This window comes from Tiliqua scincoides, chromosome 10, assembly GCF_035046505.1.
Source record: "Tiliqua scincoides isolate rTilSci1 chromosome 10, rTilSci1.hap2, whole genome shotgun sequence".
In the NCBI taxonomy this organism is placed as follows: domain Eukaryota; kingdom Metazoa; phylum Chordata; class Lepidosauria; order Squamata; family Scincidae; genus Tiliqua; species Tiliqua scincoides.
The window spans coordinates 25,336,389-25,353,303 of record NC_089830.1 but is presented as its reverse complement, the minus strand read 5'-3'; the positions used below and the strand labels follow the sequence as shown (position 1 = coordinate 25,353,303).

At 46.5% G+C, this 16,915-nt stretch overlaps 1 protein-coding gene across 2 annotated transcripts; it reads right to left on the bottom strand.

Annotated features, from left to right (window-relative positions):
* Positions 1 to 5,705: 5,705 nt before the first annotated feature.
* On the bottom strand, positions 5,706 to 15,121 carry CNFN (cornifelin). Of its 2 annotated transcripts, none has more exons than XM_066639070.1 (4): positions 14,965 to 15,121; positions 8,251 to 8,382; positions 6,503 to 6,639; positions 5,706 to 6,030 (listed from the first exon to the last, which is right to left on the bottom strand). In XM_066639070.1, exons 1-4 carry the CDS (start codon positions 15,023 to 15,025, stop codon positions 5,941 to 5,943), a joined length of 420 nt encoding a protein of 139 aa, XP_066495167.1. In that variant the 5' UTR covers positions 15,026 to 15,121; the 3' UTR covers positions 5,706 to 5,940. The 2 variants fall into 2 exon arrangements, with proteins under 2 accessions (XP_066495167.1, XP_066495168.1); XM_066639071.1 differs by lacking the exon at positions 14,965 to 15,121 and adding an exon at positions 12,259 to 12,453.
* Positions 15,122 to 16,915: the final 1,794 nt, after the last annotated feature.

The following is a 16,915-nucleotide window of genomic DNA, read 5'->3' as shown; positions in this document are numbered from 1 at the left end:
TGGTAGGCGCGGTGGCTGCTGGGAAATGTAGTCCTTAGCTGTGTTCCTCGTGCAGTAACCCGTGTAGCTCAGTTCACTGTCCCTTGCCTGGACAATTATTCCAATCATACAGTACTGTGGGTGGGGACCCACTGGTGGGTCGCAACCTGATTTTTGGGTAGGTCGCCAAAGGGGGATGGAAAGATCAGATAACTCATTGCTACAAGCCCAAAGGCTGTTCAAAAATCAGACACTGTAGCTGTTGCAAGGTGCAAAAACCAAGATGTTACAAGAGATCCCAGATGTTGCACGGTAATCCCAGGTTCCAAAGCAAACTCAGAAGGCAAAGGTAATCAAATCCAGGCCTTTATTGTAAATCCATCAGCAAAAGGTGGTAAATCCATCCACGTCTCCAAAGGAGACTGCATGCATCAGAAATGGGGAGAAGAGAAACCCCAAAGGAGACTGCTTGCACCAGAAGTGGGGAGAAGAGAAGCGTGTAATGCCTCCTTCAGCTGACTTTCATTACAATCTGGGGTTCCCTCCTTGAAACACATTCATGGAGACAATTCATTGGTGGGTTCAAAACATCTGTTGTTCTATAATAGGCTATCTTATACATCCATCATATACAATATACCCCTAACAGTCAGCAAATGGTACTGCACACAAATCTGACCTCATCCATAACGGTCGTATGATTTTCTGGTCTTCGAAATGCAACTTACTTTGCCATTGACGTCATGGTGTGTGTGTTCATCTAAAAACTGCTGCGAAATGATTTTCTCTGGGAAGTTGACCTCTTGCTGTGAATCTGGGGATGATTTTGGTGTGTTCTGTTTTAAACCTTTTATTGCTGTTAGATTACTATAACTCATTTAGGCTATGGTTAGTTACATGTGTTAATGCACCAAACTGGTTTTAAAATGAAAAACAAGAAATACACTGCTCAAAACAATAAAGGGAACACTTAAACAACACAATGTCACTCCAAGTCAATCACACTTCTGTGAAATCAAACTGTCCACCTAGGAAGCCACACCGATTGACAATCAAGTTCACATGCTGTTGCACAAAAGGAGTAGACAACAGGTAGAAATCATAGGCAAGTAACAAGACAGCCCCAATAAAGGAGTGGTTCTGCAGGTGGTGACCACAGACCACTTCGCAGTCCCTGTGCTTTCTGGCTGATGTTTGGGTGACCTTTGAATGCTGTCGGTGCTGTCAATCTAGTGGCAGCATGAGGCAGAGTCTGCAAACCACACAAGTGGCTCAGGTAGTGCAGCTCATCCAGGATGGCACATCAATGCGAGCTGTGGCAAGAAGGTTTGCTGTGTCTGCCAGTGTAGTGTCCAGAGCCTGGAGGCGCTACCAGGAGACAGGCCAGTACACCAGGAGACGTGGAGGAGGCCGTAGGAGGGCAACAACCCAGCATCAGGACCGCTATCTCTGCCTTTGTGCCAGGAGGAACAGGAGGAGCACTGCCAGAGCCCTGCAAAATGACCTCCAGCAGGCCACAAATGTGCATGTGTCTGCTCAAACGGTCAGAAACAGACTCCATGAGGGTGGTATGAGGGCCCGACGTCCACAGGTGGGGGTTGTGCTGACAGCCCGACACCGTGCAGGACGTTTGGCATTTGCCAGAGAACACCAAGATTTGCAACCTCGCCACTGGTGCCCTGTGCTCTTCACAGATGAAAGCAGGTTCACACTGAGCACATGTGACAGACGTGACAGAGTCTGGAGACGGCAGGGAGAACATTCTGCTGCCTGCAACATCCTCCAGCATGACCGGTTTGGCAGTGGGTCAGTAATGGTGTGGGGTGGCATTTCTTTGGGGGGCCGCACAGCCCTCCATGTGCTCGCCAGAGGTAGCCTGACTGCCATTAGGTACCAAGATGAGATCCTCAGACCCCTTGTGAGACCATATGCTGGCGCGGTTGGCCCTGGGTTCCTCCTAATGCAGGACAATGCTAGACCTCATGTGGCTGGAGTGTGTCAGCAGTTCCTGCAAGATGAAGGCATTGATGCTAAGGACTGGCCCGCCCATTCCCCAGACCTGAATCCAATGGAGCACATCTGGGACATCATGTCTCGCTCCATCCACCAGCGCCACGTTGCACCACAGACTGTCCAGGAGTTGGCAGATACTTTAGTCCAGGTCTGGGAGGCGATCCCTCAGGAGACTATCCGCCACCTCATCAGGAGCATGCCCAGGCATTGTAGGGAGGTCATACAGGCACGTGGAGGCCACACACACTACTGAGCCTCATTTTGACTTGCTTTATGGACATTACATCGAAGTTGGATCAGCCTGTAGTGTGTTTTTCCACTTCAATTTTGAGTATGACACCAAACCCAGACCTCCATGGGTTGATAAATGTGATTTCCATTGATGATTGTTGTGTGATTTTGTTGTCAGCACATTCAACTATATCAGGAACAATTTAATAGGCATATTTCGTTCATTCAGATCTCGGATGTGTTGTTTAAGTGTTCCCTTTATTGTTTTGAGCAGTGTATAAGGAAACTAAGCTGACCAGTATCCTTCTATGAAAGCTGGTGTGAAGATTTGCTTTCTAGCATTTGTGTGCACAGCCTAGTGCTCCGAAAGTCTTCAAACTGGACGTTTCTGAACTTAAAGCAATATTAAAACTTCAAGTCAAATTTTAAACTGCTGGAGTATATTTGTTTTTTCTGTGCTCTGAAAACAAAGACTTCATTCAAATGTATCAACGTTGTTGTGCTGTAATGAGAACACTGTGGCACGCTGCCAAATCCAGCCACCGCTTGACTTGTAGGAAAACCGTACCCATTTTTTTGTACCCAAGTTGAACATTCAGAGAGAGAGATCAAAAACCATGCTGCTTACATTTCAGGTAAGCATCCTATACTATAACTACCAGGCTCACCTTGCATCATAGCGGCTATTTGCCCTGCAAAGAGCTCAGCCCCTGCAGTTTGCAAGGTAGCTGCTAATTGCCCTGCAGAGCTCAGCTCCTGCAGTTTGCAAGGTAGCAGCTAATTGCCCTGCAAAGAGCTCAGCCCCTGCAGTTTGCAAGCTTTTGTAAATATAGGGAGATAAGTGTTTTGAGGGTCTTTTTCTGGTTTTTGTCACTTTCAATAAATAAATATTTATTTCTATATCTCCTTTTTTTAAAGTCTGGTAAACCTAGGTGGGTCCTGACAGAGTGTCATTTCAAAAAGTGGGTCCTGGTGCTAATAAGTTTGGGAACCAGTGATATACGTGTATGTGTTGTGTGAGTTTCTGTCTAATACTGATGCATTATACCAGCTCTTCCTAGGGCCCAATCCTATCCAACTTTCCATCACCGGTGCAGCCACAATGCAACCCCAAGGTAACGGAACAAATGTTCCCATACCTTGAGGAAGCCTCTGTGACTGCCTCCACACCACAGGAAGCAGTGCATGCCCCATTGGCACAGTTGCTCTGGCACTGGAAAATAGGATAGGATTGGGCCCCTAGTTACCTCCTTTTGTAGAAAACAAAAGCACAACATATTGTCTATGCAGGTTTTTCAGTAACAAGTATACAGTACAGGATGGGCATCCCTTATCCAAAGTTCTTGGAACCAGAAGCTTTTCGGATACTGGTTTCCCCCCCCCCCCATATTTCAGAATACTTGCATATGTATAATGAAATATCATTATCTTTAATTTTTTAATTTGTTTTTAATAAAATAAAATTTTTAAAAAGAAAGATCATGGGATTGAGGCCCAAGTATCAACACAAAATTCATTTATGTTTCACATACCCCTTACACACATAGCCTGAATTTTATACAATATTTTTAATAATTTTGTGCACGAAGCAAGGTTTGTGCATGAAACTCAGTTTGTGATTCTATTTCTTTCGACAAAAAAATATTTTTAAAAAAGTCATGTTGGTGCTCAAAAAAGTGCCGTATTTTGTATGACCTCATATTTTAGAATTCTGGATAAGGAATTCCCAACCTGTATTATAAAAAATAAGGTGGTGGTTGATAAATTGCCTTCTGCTACCCACCAGCTCTAGGATAATTGCTTCTGGAAGTCTCCTGCTTCCCCACAACTGCAGGTATTTCATAGGCATACAGATATTTAATTGCAATGCATTGACATTAACTCTATAATGTGACTTTCAGAAAACTATCACAAACCTTCATCTCGGTGGTGTCCTGCAGTGATGGTATTAAGGTTTAATAATTTAGACCTAAGAAAATTGGCCATGACTAGAGGTGTCTGTTTTTGTTAAAAACACATAAAAACACAAAACATTGCATTTTGGTGTTTAAGATATCCAAATAAAAACACCGTATTTTGGTGTTTAAGATATTTTCCAGAAATTAAAATAGACTACTTTTCCAGTTAGAAATAACACTGTGGCTGCATCTGCTGGCACTATATCACCTGTATCACCTACCTAGTAGGTTTTAAATGCTCCACTTTTAAAGCATTTAAAATTAATAAAAATGAGAACTTAGAATGAGAGAATAAAAACACGTAACACAGCTTTCTGCTTTTTCATTTTTTCAAATCACATAATCTGCAAAAAAATAAAACCATTTTCAAGCACCCCCAGCCATGACTGAGTCCTATTGAAATTAATGGGACTTAGGTTACTCACCACTAATTTGGCTGATTGATTTTAGAGGTCTTTAGTCGCAACTAACTTTCTTTGGAAACAGCCAACAAAAATTTGTTGTTATTTTGTAAATTATAGTATTGTACAGGCCCCTCCCCAATCACAGGAATTGTAGTTTTAGGATGGTTGACTACTCTTTGAAGAGATCCTTTGCTCTTTCAGAGTTTTGCAATGCTCAGATAATCAACTACAGACAAAAGAGACAAAAGGGAAAATTTGTGTTTCAGTCTCTTTTGTCTGCATTTTAGTGGAGTTTTTTATCTTTATTCCTAGTGATTTCAGTATCTTAGGTGATACTTTAGTCCAGGGGTGCCCAAACCCTGGCCCTGGGGCCACTCGAGGCCCTCAAGGCCTCTCAATGTGGCCCTCAGGAAACCCCCAGTCTCCAATGAGCCTCTGGCCCTCCAGAGATTTGTTGGAGCCTGCACTGGCCTGACACAACTGCTCTCAATGTGAGGGCGACTGTTTGAACTCTCACATGAACTGTGGGATGAGGGTTCCCTCCACTGCTTGCTGTTTCACAGCAAAGGAAAGGCCAGCCTTGCTTTATGCAAGGCCTTTTATAGGCCTTGAGCTATTGCAAGACCTTCATTCATTCATATAAGTTTGACTTTAATATATTCATTTATGTAAACTTATGTAAATTTATTCAAATTTTAAATGTAAATTAATTCTTTTTTTCCCCTGGCCCCCGACACAGTGTCAGAGAGATTATGCGGCATAATCAGAGAGATTATGCCAAAAACTTTGGACACCCCTACTTTAGTCCTTTGACAATGCACTAACAAAGTTAAGGGTGAAACATTAGGAGGAAGAGCTAAATTTGATGAAAGTGGTCTTAAAGCCCGTAGGAGGAATTTTTTCATTCTATGATTTTTGTTTGTCTTTTAAGCCAAGCGTCTTCATGCAAATCTAAGGGTACATCTACATTTAAAACTGGTTTCAAATTCCTCACAAGCCGACAACACCCATGATCCTTTCCAGGATGCATGGATATGCCCTAATAATGTGTCCAATAGATCACATGGTTTCTTGTTTGTCCCCCTTTTCCTCCAAGAAGAACCCCAAAACACACAAACAGTTTTAAATGAGCCTTAGTACATTATTTTATTAGGACATGGTTTTCAAGGCGGAATAATCACAGGGATTCAAGAGAGGGGTCCCATCTCTTTCATGTTTCCTCCTGCAAGGATGATAGGTCTTGTATACAGCAATTATGTGCTTGCGTAGCTCAGAAACTGATCTTCTCTTTCACCCTTTATCCAGCTTGTTTACTTCTTTTGCAGGAGTGAAGGATCTCTTCCTTTCCCTCTACTTCAGGTCCTGTGATTCAGTTCTCGTGAAAGTTGACAGAGACCACAGAGCGGACAGCAAGCCATCACCATCCAGTCCTCACAGATGGAGCCCTAGATAGCAAAAAGGGCAAGTAAATGCCTAGAATAGGAGGTCAAATCTGAGCTACAATTTCGCGTCAGTTTTGGCTACAAGACAATGGACTTACAACCCATTCAATTAGACACCTTCTTGACATTCCTTGGCTAAGCCAGGTCATTATAGAGCCCACCACCCAGTCCTGGGTAAAGTGTGTCCAACATACCTGTCTATTTTTTTTTTCTCCCTGTAGTTTTCATGTGCCTTTAACAAACGCCTAAGAGACGGCAATGCAACACTTGCTATTTTCTCCATGCCGGGAAAAGCACTACTGGTTCAGTGCATTCCTGTGCATTTCACATGAAGACCACCAATCTATTCTAAGTCAATTAAGAACCACCCACAGAGACTGGGCCTCACTTTTGGACCAGTATAGCAATGTGTAACGATCCCTCTGACCCCACATCCCATCTTCATTTGGTTTCCCCGAGTGTTCCCTTGTTTCACCTCAATATGGTATCTCTCCCGCACACCAGTGCGCAAGGCGATGAGGGTGCCAGGCAGGTATGGGAGGCAGCAGCACTCTCCTGCCTGTTCTGACACCCGGCAGGCGAGGATGCAGGGAACGAAAGTGGCACAGAGACCTGTGGGTTGGGGACAAAAACAGCGTTGCATGCAGTCAAATCTCTTGAGAAGCAATTGGCCTCCCCAGAGAAAGAACTTGTGGTCCCATCCCTTCTACACTTCCAAGTAGCCACTCCCTGGTCTACATACTCCCTACCAAACCTCTCAGTTGTGAGCTCTCATTTGGGCACATCTTTCTCCTCACTGGCCAACTGGGCTTGCTCCCTGATGGTAACCCCTGTGAGATCACGGGGGGGGGGGGGGGGACAGATGAAAGCAAGCCAAGATGGTAATAACTCCTACTTTTCCACCCACCAAGGAAGGGAAGGGGAGGAACTGCCCTTGCCTGCCAGCCAGGTAAGCTGAGGAGTGAAGCCACATCATGCGGGGAGGGGCACACACACCTTGCCTTGCCAAAGGGCCTGTTGTAAGCTGGTTCCAGCCCTGGGTCCTTCCCTTTCTTTCCTAATACCTTTCCCTGTGCACTGTAAGCTATGCCTGTGTTCTTTCTAATTTTTATATGGCGCCTAGCAATTTTAATGCCTTATTAATAACAGCTACAAACAATAAAGGGCAGGAGGTCTGGTCTAGAGGGTAGAGCCTCCATTTGCCTGAAGATAACAGCCACAGGTCGCCAGTTTGAGGCCACCGGCACCGTGCGACCTTGAAGCAGCTGACAAGCTGAACCGAGTTATTCCATCTGCTCTGAGCGTGGGAGGATGGAGGCCAGAATGTGAAACCAGATCAGAGTGAAACATCTGGACTGTTGTGGTTCTTGAAAGATAGAACCTTCTTTCAATTGTAAAAATCCCTATGGGGATTTAAATAGCCTGCCTATGTAAACCGCCTTGAATAAAGTCTTGAATAAAGACCAAGAAAAGCGGTATATAAATACCTGTATTATTATTATTATTATTATTATTATTATTATTATTATTATTATTATAAACTCTTGCTGCTGAACAAAGGTCCTCCTCCCTTCAGCTTCTGATCTCCAAAATCTCCAGCTTCTGATCTCCTTTCTGGGTGAGACAGGAAAAATTAAGTCAGGGATAGAGCCTGTAAACCCAATGGAGCCTGGACAGGTGTAAACTGTCTTTTCAAGAGGCAAGGCCCCCAAGGCCATGTGAGGGACTGGGGACCTAATCCTATCCAACTTTCTGGTGCCAATACAGCCCCACAGAAGGATGCCACACACTCCGTGTTGGCACCACTGCATCAGCCCTTGAAAACTGGACAGGACTGGGCTCTCATGTAGGATCTGCTGCTCCATATCTGGAAAACCAAGTTGGGTTAGAAACTAGAGACTGTGCCATCTGCAGATAAGTTGTGCCTTTAAAATAAAAGCAATGTAAGTGAATGCACTGGACTTTCCTAGTGAGTTGTGTGCAATAACGAGTTTTGAGTTACTGGACAAGATCTGCTATGTCTTGCTATCCTCACATTCTTAAGCAGAGCCTGGATAAAATCTGGTGGAACCTGGCAGGTAATGAGTGATGCCTGGAAGAATCTGGAAGATCAAGGGTAAAATCTTGAATTTATTGATTTTTCAGAAGATGGCACCAGTTGCTTGTCAAAATATTGTTGTTTTATTCGCAATGCTTCTCCCATTCATATACCCAGTTACTCACAAATGCCCATATCAGCACAGCAGTCACATAGGTCTGAATTCCAGGTCCCCTGGTTGCTAAAAGTGTAGCTGGTGCTTACACCTTGTGGCTGGGAGTCTATGACCACCTCTGTTTGATAGGCCATGTTATTGTCTGGAAAGGAGAGAAGAGAGAATGAAGGATGCCAGTTATTCCCACCTTCACATCCAGTAAAGGCACAAGAGCAGTTCGGGCCACTTAATTCTGGTCAGCTGGCCACCCTAGTACTACCTGTGGTGGAAAATCTGAACAGAACCCTCTTCCACTAAAAAAAAATGGGGTGCAATTTAGAGCTTTCAGGTTGGCAACATCCCATTTGCTGAGATTCAAGAGCTCTTTGTTCATTGTTACCGCTCACTATACTGCTGCAAAACTATTGCAAACATCATAGCTCATTATGTTAGTGATAATCCTAGCATTGCTGCTGCATTTTCTTCTTGATTACTAAATTCAGGGCTGGATCATCTATGTGGCTGGCTGAGGCTGTTGCCTCAGGTCAGCTGATCTGCCCACTTCCACTGCTCCTGCTCCCTGGATTGGAAAAAGTGGGGGGGGGGGCAGAGCAGAAGAGAAAGGGTGGCAGAAAGGAGAGCAACCAAAGGATCATTGCCTGAGCTTCCCTCTCCCCACCTGCATTATTTGTGGAAGGCTCTGGTCTTCCAGAGAGCGACTAAGATGATTACTGGGCTGGGGCACCTTCCTTATGAGGAAAGGCTATGGTGTTTGGGCCTCTTCAGCCTAGAAAAGAGGCGCCTGAGGGGGGACATGACTGAGACATACAAAATTATGCAGGGGATGGACAAAGTGGATAGAGAGATGCTCTTTACACTCTCACATAACACCAGAACCAGGGGACACCCACTAAAATTGAGTGTTGGGAGAGTTAGGACAGACAAAAGAAAGTATTTCTTTACTCAGCGTGTGGTCGGTCTGTGGAACTCATTGCCACAGGATGTGGTGACGGCATCTGGCTTGGATGCCTTTAAAAGGGGATTGGACAGGTTTCTGGAGGAAAAATCCATTACGGGGTACAAGCCATGATGTGTATACGCAACCTCCTGATTTTAGAAATGGGCTATGTCAGAATGCCAGATGCAGGGGAGGGCACCAGGATGAGGTCTCTTGTTATCTGGTGTGCTCCCTGGGGCATTTGGTGGGGCCGCTGTGAGAGACAGGAAGCTGGACTAGATGGGCCTATAGCCTGATCCAGCGGGGCTGTTCTTATGTTCTTAACTACAATTCCCAGGAAGCCTTGCAGGTTTCTTGTGATCTGGTGTGCTCCCTGGGGCATTTGGTGGGCCGCTGTGAGATACAGGAAGCTGGACTAGATGGGCCTATGGCCTGATCCCATGGGGCTGTTCTTAAGGTCCACCTATCGTATTTGCTTACTCTGCAAGGTCCCACATAGCTTTGAAATTTGAGGTTGCTTGCTCTTTTGGCTAAATATATGATTGGGGCAGGTGGGGAGGGGCACATAATGGTCCTACAGTATGCTAGCAGCTGTTCAAAAGGAACCTTGCCAGTGTTTGAAGTGGCCAGGGTTCATGTGTGCACGTTTTGATAAGATGCCTGCAGCACTAGCAGCCTCAGTCCTATCAAAATTTTCACTTGTTTCCTGCTGAAGCCGGAAATCTCTGGCCTTGAAGTAGTTCAGAGTTTTGCTCATAAAAAATAAAACCAACAGAGGCAGTTTAACTGTAGCTTGGGGGGGGGGGGAAACAACTAATAGGACAAACATCTATGGTTTGTATTCCAATTAGCCTCAGTGCCATAACAGCCTAAAAGAATATAAGAACATAAGAGAGCCCTGCTCTGATCAGGCAAAAGGCCCATCTAGTCCAGCTTCCTGCATCTCACATTGGCCCACCAGTTGCCTCAGGGAGCACACAAGGCAACAAGAGACCTGCATCCTGGTGCCCTCCCTTGCACCCAGCATTCTGAGATAACCTATTTCTAAAACCAGGATACCCATACCCATCATGGCTTGTAACCTATGATGGACTTTTCCTCCATAAATCTGTCCAATCCCCTTTTAAAAGCATCTAGGCCAGATGCCATCACCACATCCTGTGGCATGGAGTTCCACAGACTAATTAACACTAAAGAAATTACACACTGGGTAATTACATGCTGGGTAAAACCGTTTTGTCTGAAGTCTCACCTCCATGTTTGAGTCAAGCTAATTAAACCTTAGCTTAATTAAACCTTAAACGTTCTCACTGCTTCGGTTCAACCCAACCACTTGCTAGGTGGCTGGCATGGTGAAGCTAGCAGGTACGAGACAAATACCTGTATGGAAGGTCAGTGAAGGGGCAGTAGAGTGGCACTACTGAAACCATCTATGGCTACAGTGCCCTCAACTCACATAGACTCACTCTGTTGATTCAGCCCACCCCAAAACCGTCGCGGGTGGTGGGCAGTCACGAGCACACCATTCCAGCCGCCACTGGCGCTTTCCCTGATGACCTTTGGTGGGTAGAGGGCACGTGAGGGGGAAGTTGTGATGGGGGGCTTGCCACTGCCCCCCTGGCCCGTACGGATGACCATTGGAGGTGGCATATGGCTACCACTACTGCTCCTCCTACTGCTGTTGTCACTGCTTCGGCGGGCAACCACAGGTGGGCTGGGTGTGCGGCTGCGGTTCCATTTGTTGCTGGCTGCCACCCCAGCTTTTGGCAGCGCTGGTGGTGTTTTCCTGGGGGGCCACTGGGCTGCTGCCGCCGCCATGTAGCTGTGCCCTTTGGTCTTCCGTTGGCTGCCAGTGCATCACTCCAACTCTTCCTCTCTGTTCTGGCCAATTGGAAGGCAAGAAATGGGCAGAGCAGCGGAGCAGGGACAAAGGGGTAAGGAAAGAGGGTAAGGAAAGGTGCCATTTCGCCTTCTTGGTGCCACAGGTGTCCTGGGGGTTGGACTGCTTGTCTGTAGGTGGGAAGGAGCTCCTGAATTTGACCCTGTGCTTCTCCTGTTCATTTAGCAGGGTTTGTGCAGAAGACCCTCTCGGTGGATAGTGTGTCCGCCTCCAATGTGTCTCTGACTCGGCCACGCTTAAGGGCAGCCCAAATGCTCAAAGCCTCTTGGTATGGGAGGGAAGGTGTAGGCCTGCACTGTTGGCATGGCAACAGGACCATGTTCCAACGACTGCTGTGCTATGGCACAGACTCCCCATTCAGACACATTCACACAGTCGTTTCAGCTTGACCAAGTTGGGGAGTTCACCTGAACAGGCTCCTGGGTTCTCCTCTTCGAGGACCGCATGGAATTCTTTCGGCTCTCAGTTCGTGTGAATATCAGGATGAGAAACCAAAAGGGAATCCCTTCTTTGAACAAGGCAGGGTTGAATCTGCAAGATGTACGTGAAGGGGAAACGCCTTAAGAGCACACAGTGCCTTGGCGCAAGACGAGCACATGCCCTCCTCCTAGCAAATAAATCTGTCCAGAGAAGACATATTTCTGCTGAAATTTATGAAGGCAAGGAGGCAGAAAAGAGGAAATAGTTTCCTGTGAAAAGAATGAGCTGCCATAGCTTGGAGGTGGGGGTAGCGATCATACCACATGCTTTCCTTCCACCACTTCAGCCAGGGAAAATACCAATATTTGGTATTAATATGATTAATAATAAATAAGCGTAATACCCCAGTTTTTTAGATCCAAAACCACTGCTTAAGGATCTCCAACCTGCTTACATACAGTTGAATGTTCTACTCTGAAACCAACTTTTATTTTTTTTTGGGGTGGGGGGGTTATTATTAAGAATATTTATATACTGTTTTTCAACAAAAATGTAGCCACAAAATAAAATCAATAAAGAGCATTGCCACTGTGTGACAGGGGAGTTTGTGCCCTTGTGCATTTGCATTGATATGTAAATGTCTTAGATACAAGACATGTGCATAGTCCCTTTCTGAGACTCAGGGCCCAATCCTATCCAACTTTCCACCATTAATACAATCACAATGCAGCTCTGAGGTAAGGGAACAAAAGTTCTCTTACCTTGAGGAGGCCCAGCGACTGCACCCCTGTGGCAGGATACAGTGCACGCCGACATGGCTGCATCAGCGCTGGAAAGTTGGATAGGATTGGGCCCCTAGTTTCTAAAGATTCTGAAGGAAACCTAAGATGGGCCCTGCTTGATCCATCCATCAATATTCCAATGTCCCACCAGGGAGCGGGACAGCTACTGGTGGATTCTGTGGAGGCACCTGGACCGAAATCTTCAGGAGCAGTAGAGGGAACCCAAAGGCAGGCTGAGGAGTTGGGCAGAACACATAGTTAGTGCATATGGTACAGTCCTTATCGGGTTTCGTCCACACAGAGCTGATAAGCAAATGAAACCGCTGTTCAAGTTGACTACATTTAGGGCTGGGCCCAGAACACGAAAACCATGTGAGGGCTAGAGATAAAGGAGGCTGTCAAAGGAGCCTTGGGCCTAGAGTACATTTTTGGCAAGGTCAAATCTTGACCCATGCTACATGACACTATCTTGCTACATCACTGACTTATTCCAAGAATTGTCAAATTACACACAACTACACACACCCACAGGCATCACCGTACTTCTTTTGTAGGATATTCTATTCTGTTTAAATAGGGTTGCCAACTTTTTACCTGAACACTGTAGCTGTGCCTTTGACTGATGCTTCATTTGCAGCTGCATGTCGGTGGCAATGTTTCTTGCTAGCTCACAAAAAGTTTCACTGACTAATTTCTGCATATCAAATCTCTGTCCGAGGGTCAGACAGACACAGCTATTTCCTACCCACCCTCTACCCACCCACATCCTCATTTTTGTGGATCCATGAAAATATGTCTCCTTAAGGAAAGAAAAATCTCAGGCAGCAAGGGGTAAGTTAGCTTGCAAGGTGCCACCGAATCTTATTGGAGCAATCCAGAGATGGTGAATGCAAGCCCTCCTGAAATCAATGGGAATTAAACACTTAACTGTGCTCAGGTTCCACTGAAATCAATGAGCTTAAAAGTCCAATCCTAAAAACACTTATTTAAAAGTAAATCCGATTGATTTCAGCACCACTTATTTCCACATGTGTGTGTGCTTAGACTCTTGGCTTTGAACGCTCTTCTGAGTTCTCTGCCGTGCACCCTGCACTTCCTTGGTGGTGCAGATGGATGTGGAGATATATGTTTTGGGAATCATAGCTCATAGCTCAGAGCACACAGCTTGCTGCATCCAGTAGGTCCCAACTTAAATCCCTGTCACCAGAGAGAAATGGGAAAAGACTCATGCCCAAAGCCCAGGAGAGCCTATTTGATGGACCAATGCAGTGGGGTAGCTAGAGGGGTTGCAAAACACTAAGTTTTGCAGGGAGCCTCACCATGGCGTGCAAGCAGCCCCTCTCCTTCGGAGGCATTCTGGGCCCCTAAAGCAAAACTGAGGCAAATGCCTCTGTTTTGCTCTTGTGGCCTGAATGGCTCCAAAGAGGATATGGCCAAGATAAGGCTCTCTGCAAAACTTAGTGCTTTGCAACCCCTCTAGTATATGCTTCTGTTTTGCTCTTATGGCCTGGAATGGCTCCAAAGAGGAGGGGCTGCTTGCATGCCATGATAAGTCTCTCTGCAAACTTAGTGCTTTGCACCCCCTCTAGCTATGCCACTGGACCAATGGTCTGATGCCATATAAGGCAGCTTCACGCACCTTTAAAATTTACCTTCAAGGGAGTTTGTCCATATGACAAACACCCTGAATGGAGTTTGGAGTGTGATTTGTGCAAGGCACACAGTCAGTGATTCATAGGTTAAAGGTGACCTTTTGTCCTTCAACCTACTTCTCTGATGTGACTGGTGGCTGGAGGCAAATAAATTAAGCCAGCAGAACTTTCCCCCAACATGCAAGGAAAAGCCTCACTTGTTTAGTTTGCATGTCATGCTGCAAATCAGGACACAGAGGAAGAACCAGGACAGCCTATACTTCAGTTCAGGATAACCTTGTTATTTTCCTTTCCCCCAACATGTCTGCTATCTCCGTACATCCAATGCATTTCAAACCCGCTTCACAGCCCCCTACTAGCCAAACCAAGCCTTGCCGCTAAAACCATAGCATAGCCAGGGTCCCCGTATATCATTTTTCACATTTTTATAACTCCCTACCTCCAAGCTACCTTTAGCTGTGCACACACTAAACACCTCCTTTCGCCATCTCCATTTATCCTCACAACGACCCTGTGAGGTAGGTGAGGCTGAGAGGTAGTGGCTGGCCTAAGGTCACTCAGGAAGCTTCATGGCTGAGTGGAGATACGAACCTGGATCTTCCAGGTCTAAGTCAGAGTCCCAAACCGCTATGCTATCCTGGCCCTCACGCAGGCTAAACCTCAACCTGATGCGGCAAATGTCTGATAAATCAACAGAAACATTTTCCCTGGAGCACACGCACCCACCCACCCACCCACACACACACACAAATGCATTCCCCCTTGTCTTCTTCACCCCCCTGGCTCTGGCATTTGGGGTCTGGGAAGAGTGGTTGGCTCTGACTACTTAGCAACTACACACAGTTGAATTACTTTTCCCAACCTGGAAAGGGAAAAGAAAACAAAAAGGAAAGTCCCTGAACACAGCAGACGTGGGGCCTTGTGGGCAAGCAGACCAGCTCCAGACCATGTTCCAGTATCCAGGAAGACCTTGGAAGCATTGCATTGGGCCTTCAGTCATGGCAGACAACTTAAAGGCAGGTTACTCACATACCTTGCCTTGCGTGGGGCAGCAACAGTGGAACACTGGGTGTGGTCCAGGACATCCGTGCCATGTCGACGTGCCCAGCCAGCAGCAGAGGGGACCGCGTATGCTTGTTTTTCTAGCTATGTTTCTTTCTGTTTCCTTTTTTTAAACCCTGCAAATCTTTTTCCCCCTTCTGCTTTCACCAGATGTGTTCCGGTCACACTGCCTTCAGTATCTGGTTCCCTCCCGACTTTCCAATCATGAGATCGAGTGATCGGCTACCAGCTAAATTTACAGTTAACCACAAAGACTTTTGAAATGCATACAGAGATGTTCTGGGATGCGTAATCTTGGTGAAGACAAGCGACGGCATGATTGGGGCGCACAGAGAAAACACACATCGCACATGAGATTGCAGAAAAGTAGAGATACGGTACACACCACAAGACAGCCAGATTGTTATTCACTCTAGACGTTGTCAGGGCCATGTTGGTGGGGATCCCCAGACAAAATTATGCACTGGTCCCCCATGACGCCCTTCGCCTTCTGGTGGTGCACTGGGCCACCAGTATTGAGGGCTTCAGGGGGTCAGCCTACCCAGGTGGGCTTTCTGATGGGTGTGACTCTTTGGCCAGTGCCCAGTTTACCTTTTGGAACCACCCTGATCTCATGTGTTTGACTTTGAGTGAACTATATATGTCACCTAAACTAGTCCCCAGAGTCCTCTGCAGTGCGCAAACATTCAGTGGCAGCTACATTAAAGTTCTTCAGGTCAACTTGAAACAGATTCCCCGTAAGCAGAAAATTCCCCGTAAGCAGAAAATCTGAAACCAGCAGGGCTACAGAAAATGCGGGGCGGCAGTGCGGCGGCTACAGAAAATGCGGGGCGGCAGTGTGGCATATTCCTTGCATGCAGAAGGTTCAGGGTTCCATCACGGGCTGCATCTACAAATAGGGCTGGGAAAGACCCTGCAGAGGCATGGTACCCTGCAGACCCTGCAGGGAAAGAACTCTGCAGGAAGACCCTGCAGGAAAGACCCTGCAGAGTCTGAAACCCTGCAGAGGCATGACAGCTCAGTGGATTGCAGTGCTGAACTAGCAGGACCACCAACCGAGACATCTTGAAGCAGCATCAAGGTGCACTTGCCATGGGTATAAACACAGTTGCAGAGAGCAGCATAAGGGTCGGCCTCCCAAAAAGCCTTTGCTACTTAAGTCATAAACCCCCCCATGCCACTCCCACCCCAACAGGTGTGACAGGAGAGTTTTCTAATATTCTTATGCAAGTGCTTGTCTCTTACCTGGTTTTTTTCCCCTGGAACTTCAGGTTCTCTGTTGACCAAATGCCTTTTGGTAAAGAAAGTGGATGGGTGAGGCTGAGGTTGTGCCTCTTATATACACACACAGGGAAGGCCAGGGAAATAGTGGCTATCTCTGGGGAGGGAGTGGATATGAGGGAGTAGACTGGGTGGGGACAGGGTGTTGGAAGAGAAGACTTGTCATGAGTCATCCTGAGAGGAAAATGGAATCAAAGAAGGGGTGAGTGCAATTTGGGGACGTGCTTTTTAAAAAGGGAAAGCTGTTCATAGAAGACTTTGCAGGGGGAGGTAGTTAAAAGATCCCCCCTTGACTATCTCATACAGTGGCAAGCTGAGACACATAATAAGGGAAAGGACCCTTAAGTTTGGGGGATATACCTGGGGCCTTCCCCTGGGGGCTGGGGATAAGAATAGGCCCTCAGTTTGGCTGTACTTGTCGTAAGAGGTGACTAAACAGCCACCGGGTAGATGGGACTCGTTAGCCTGGGAAGGCAGCTCATCTGAGAGAAGGAAAACTCTGATCCCAAACCTCCACTGCCTTGTGGCTACATCCAGTTATGGAAAAGGCTTCAGGAGTCAACCTCGAGGAAAAATCCGGAGCCGGAGTCCCTGAGACAGTTCATGGCTGAACACAGTCACGTTCTGGCAACTCCTGCGAC

Bases quoted from the DNA above. Each gene is read 5' to 3' on its own strand.
- CNFN (XM_066639070.1), bottom strand. From the start codon at position 15,025: ATGGCACGGATGTCCTGGACCACACCCAGTGTTCCACTGTTGCTGCCC. The intron at 6,640-8,250 runs GTGAGTAACTGG...CCCAACCCACAG, and splicing joins CTGTGCTGATATGGGCATTT to GTCTCTGTGCCACTTTCGTT. The intron at 6,031-6,502 runs GTGAAACAAGGG...TTTGCTATCTAG, and splicing joins GGGAGAGATACCATATTGAG to GGCTCCATCTGTGAGGACTG.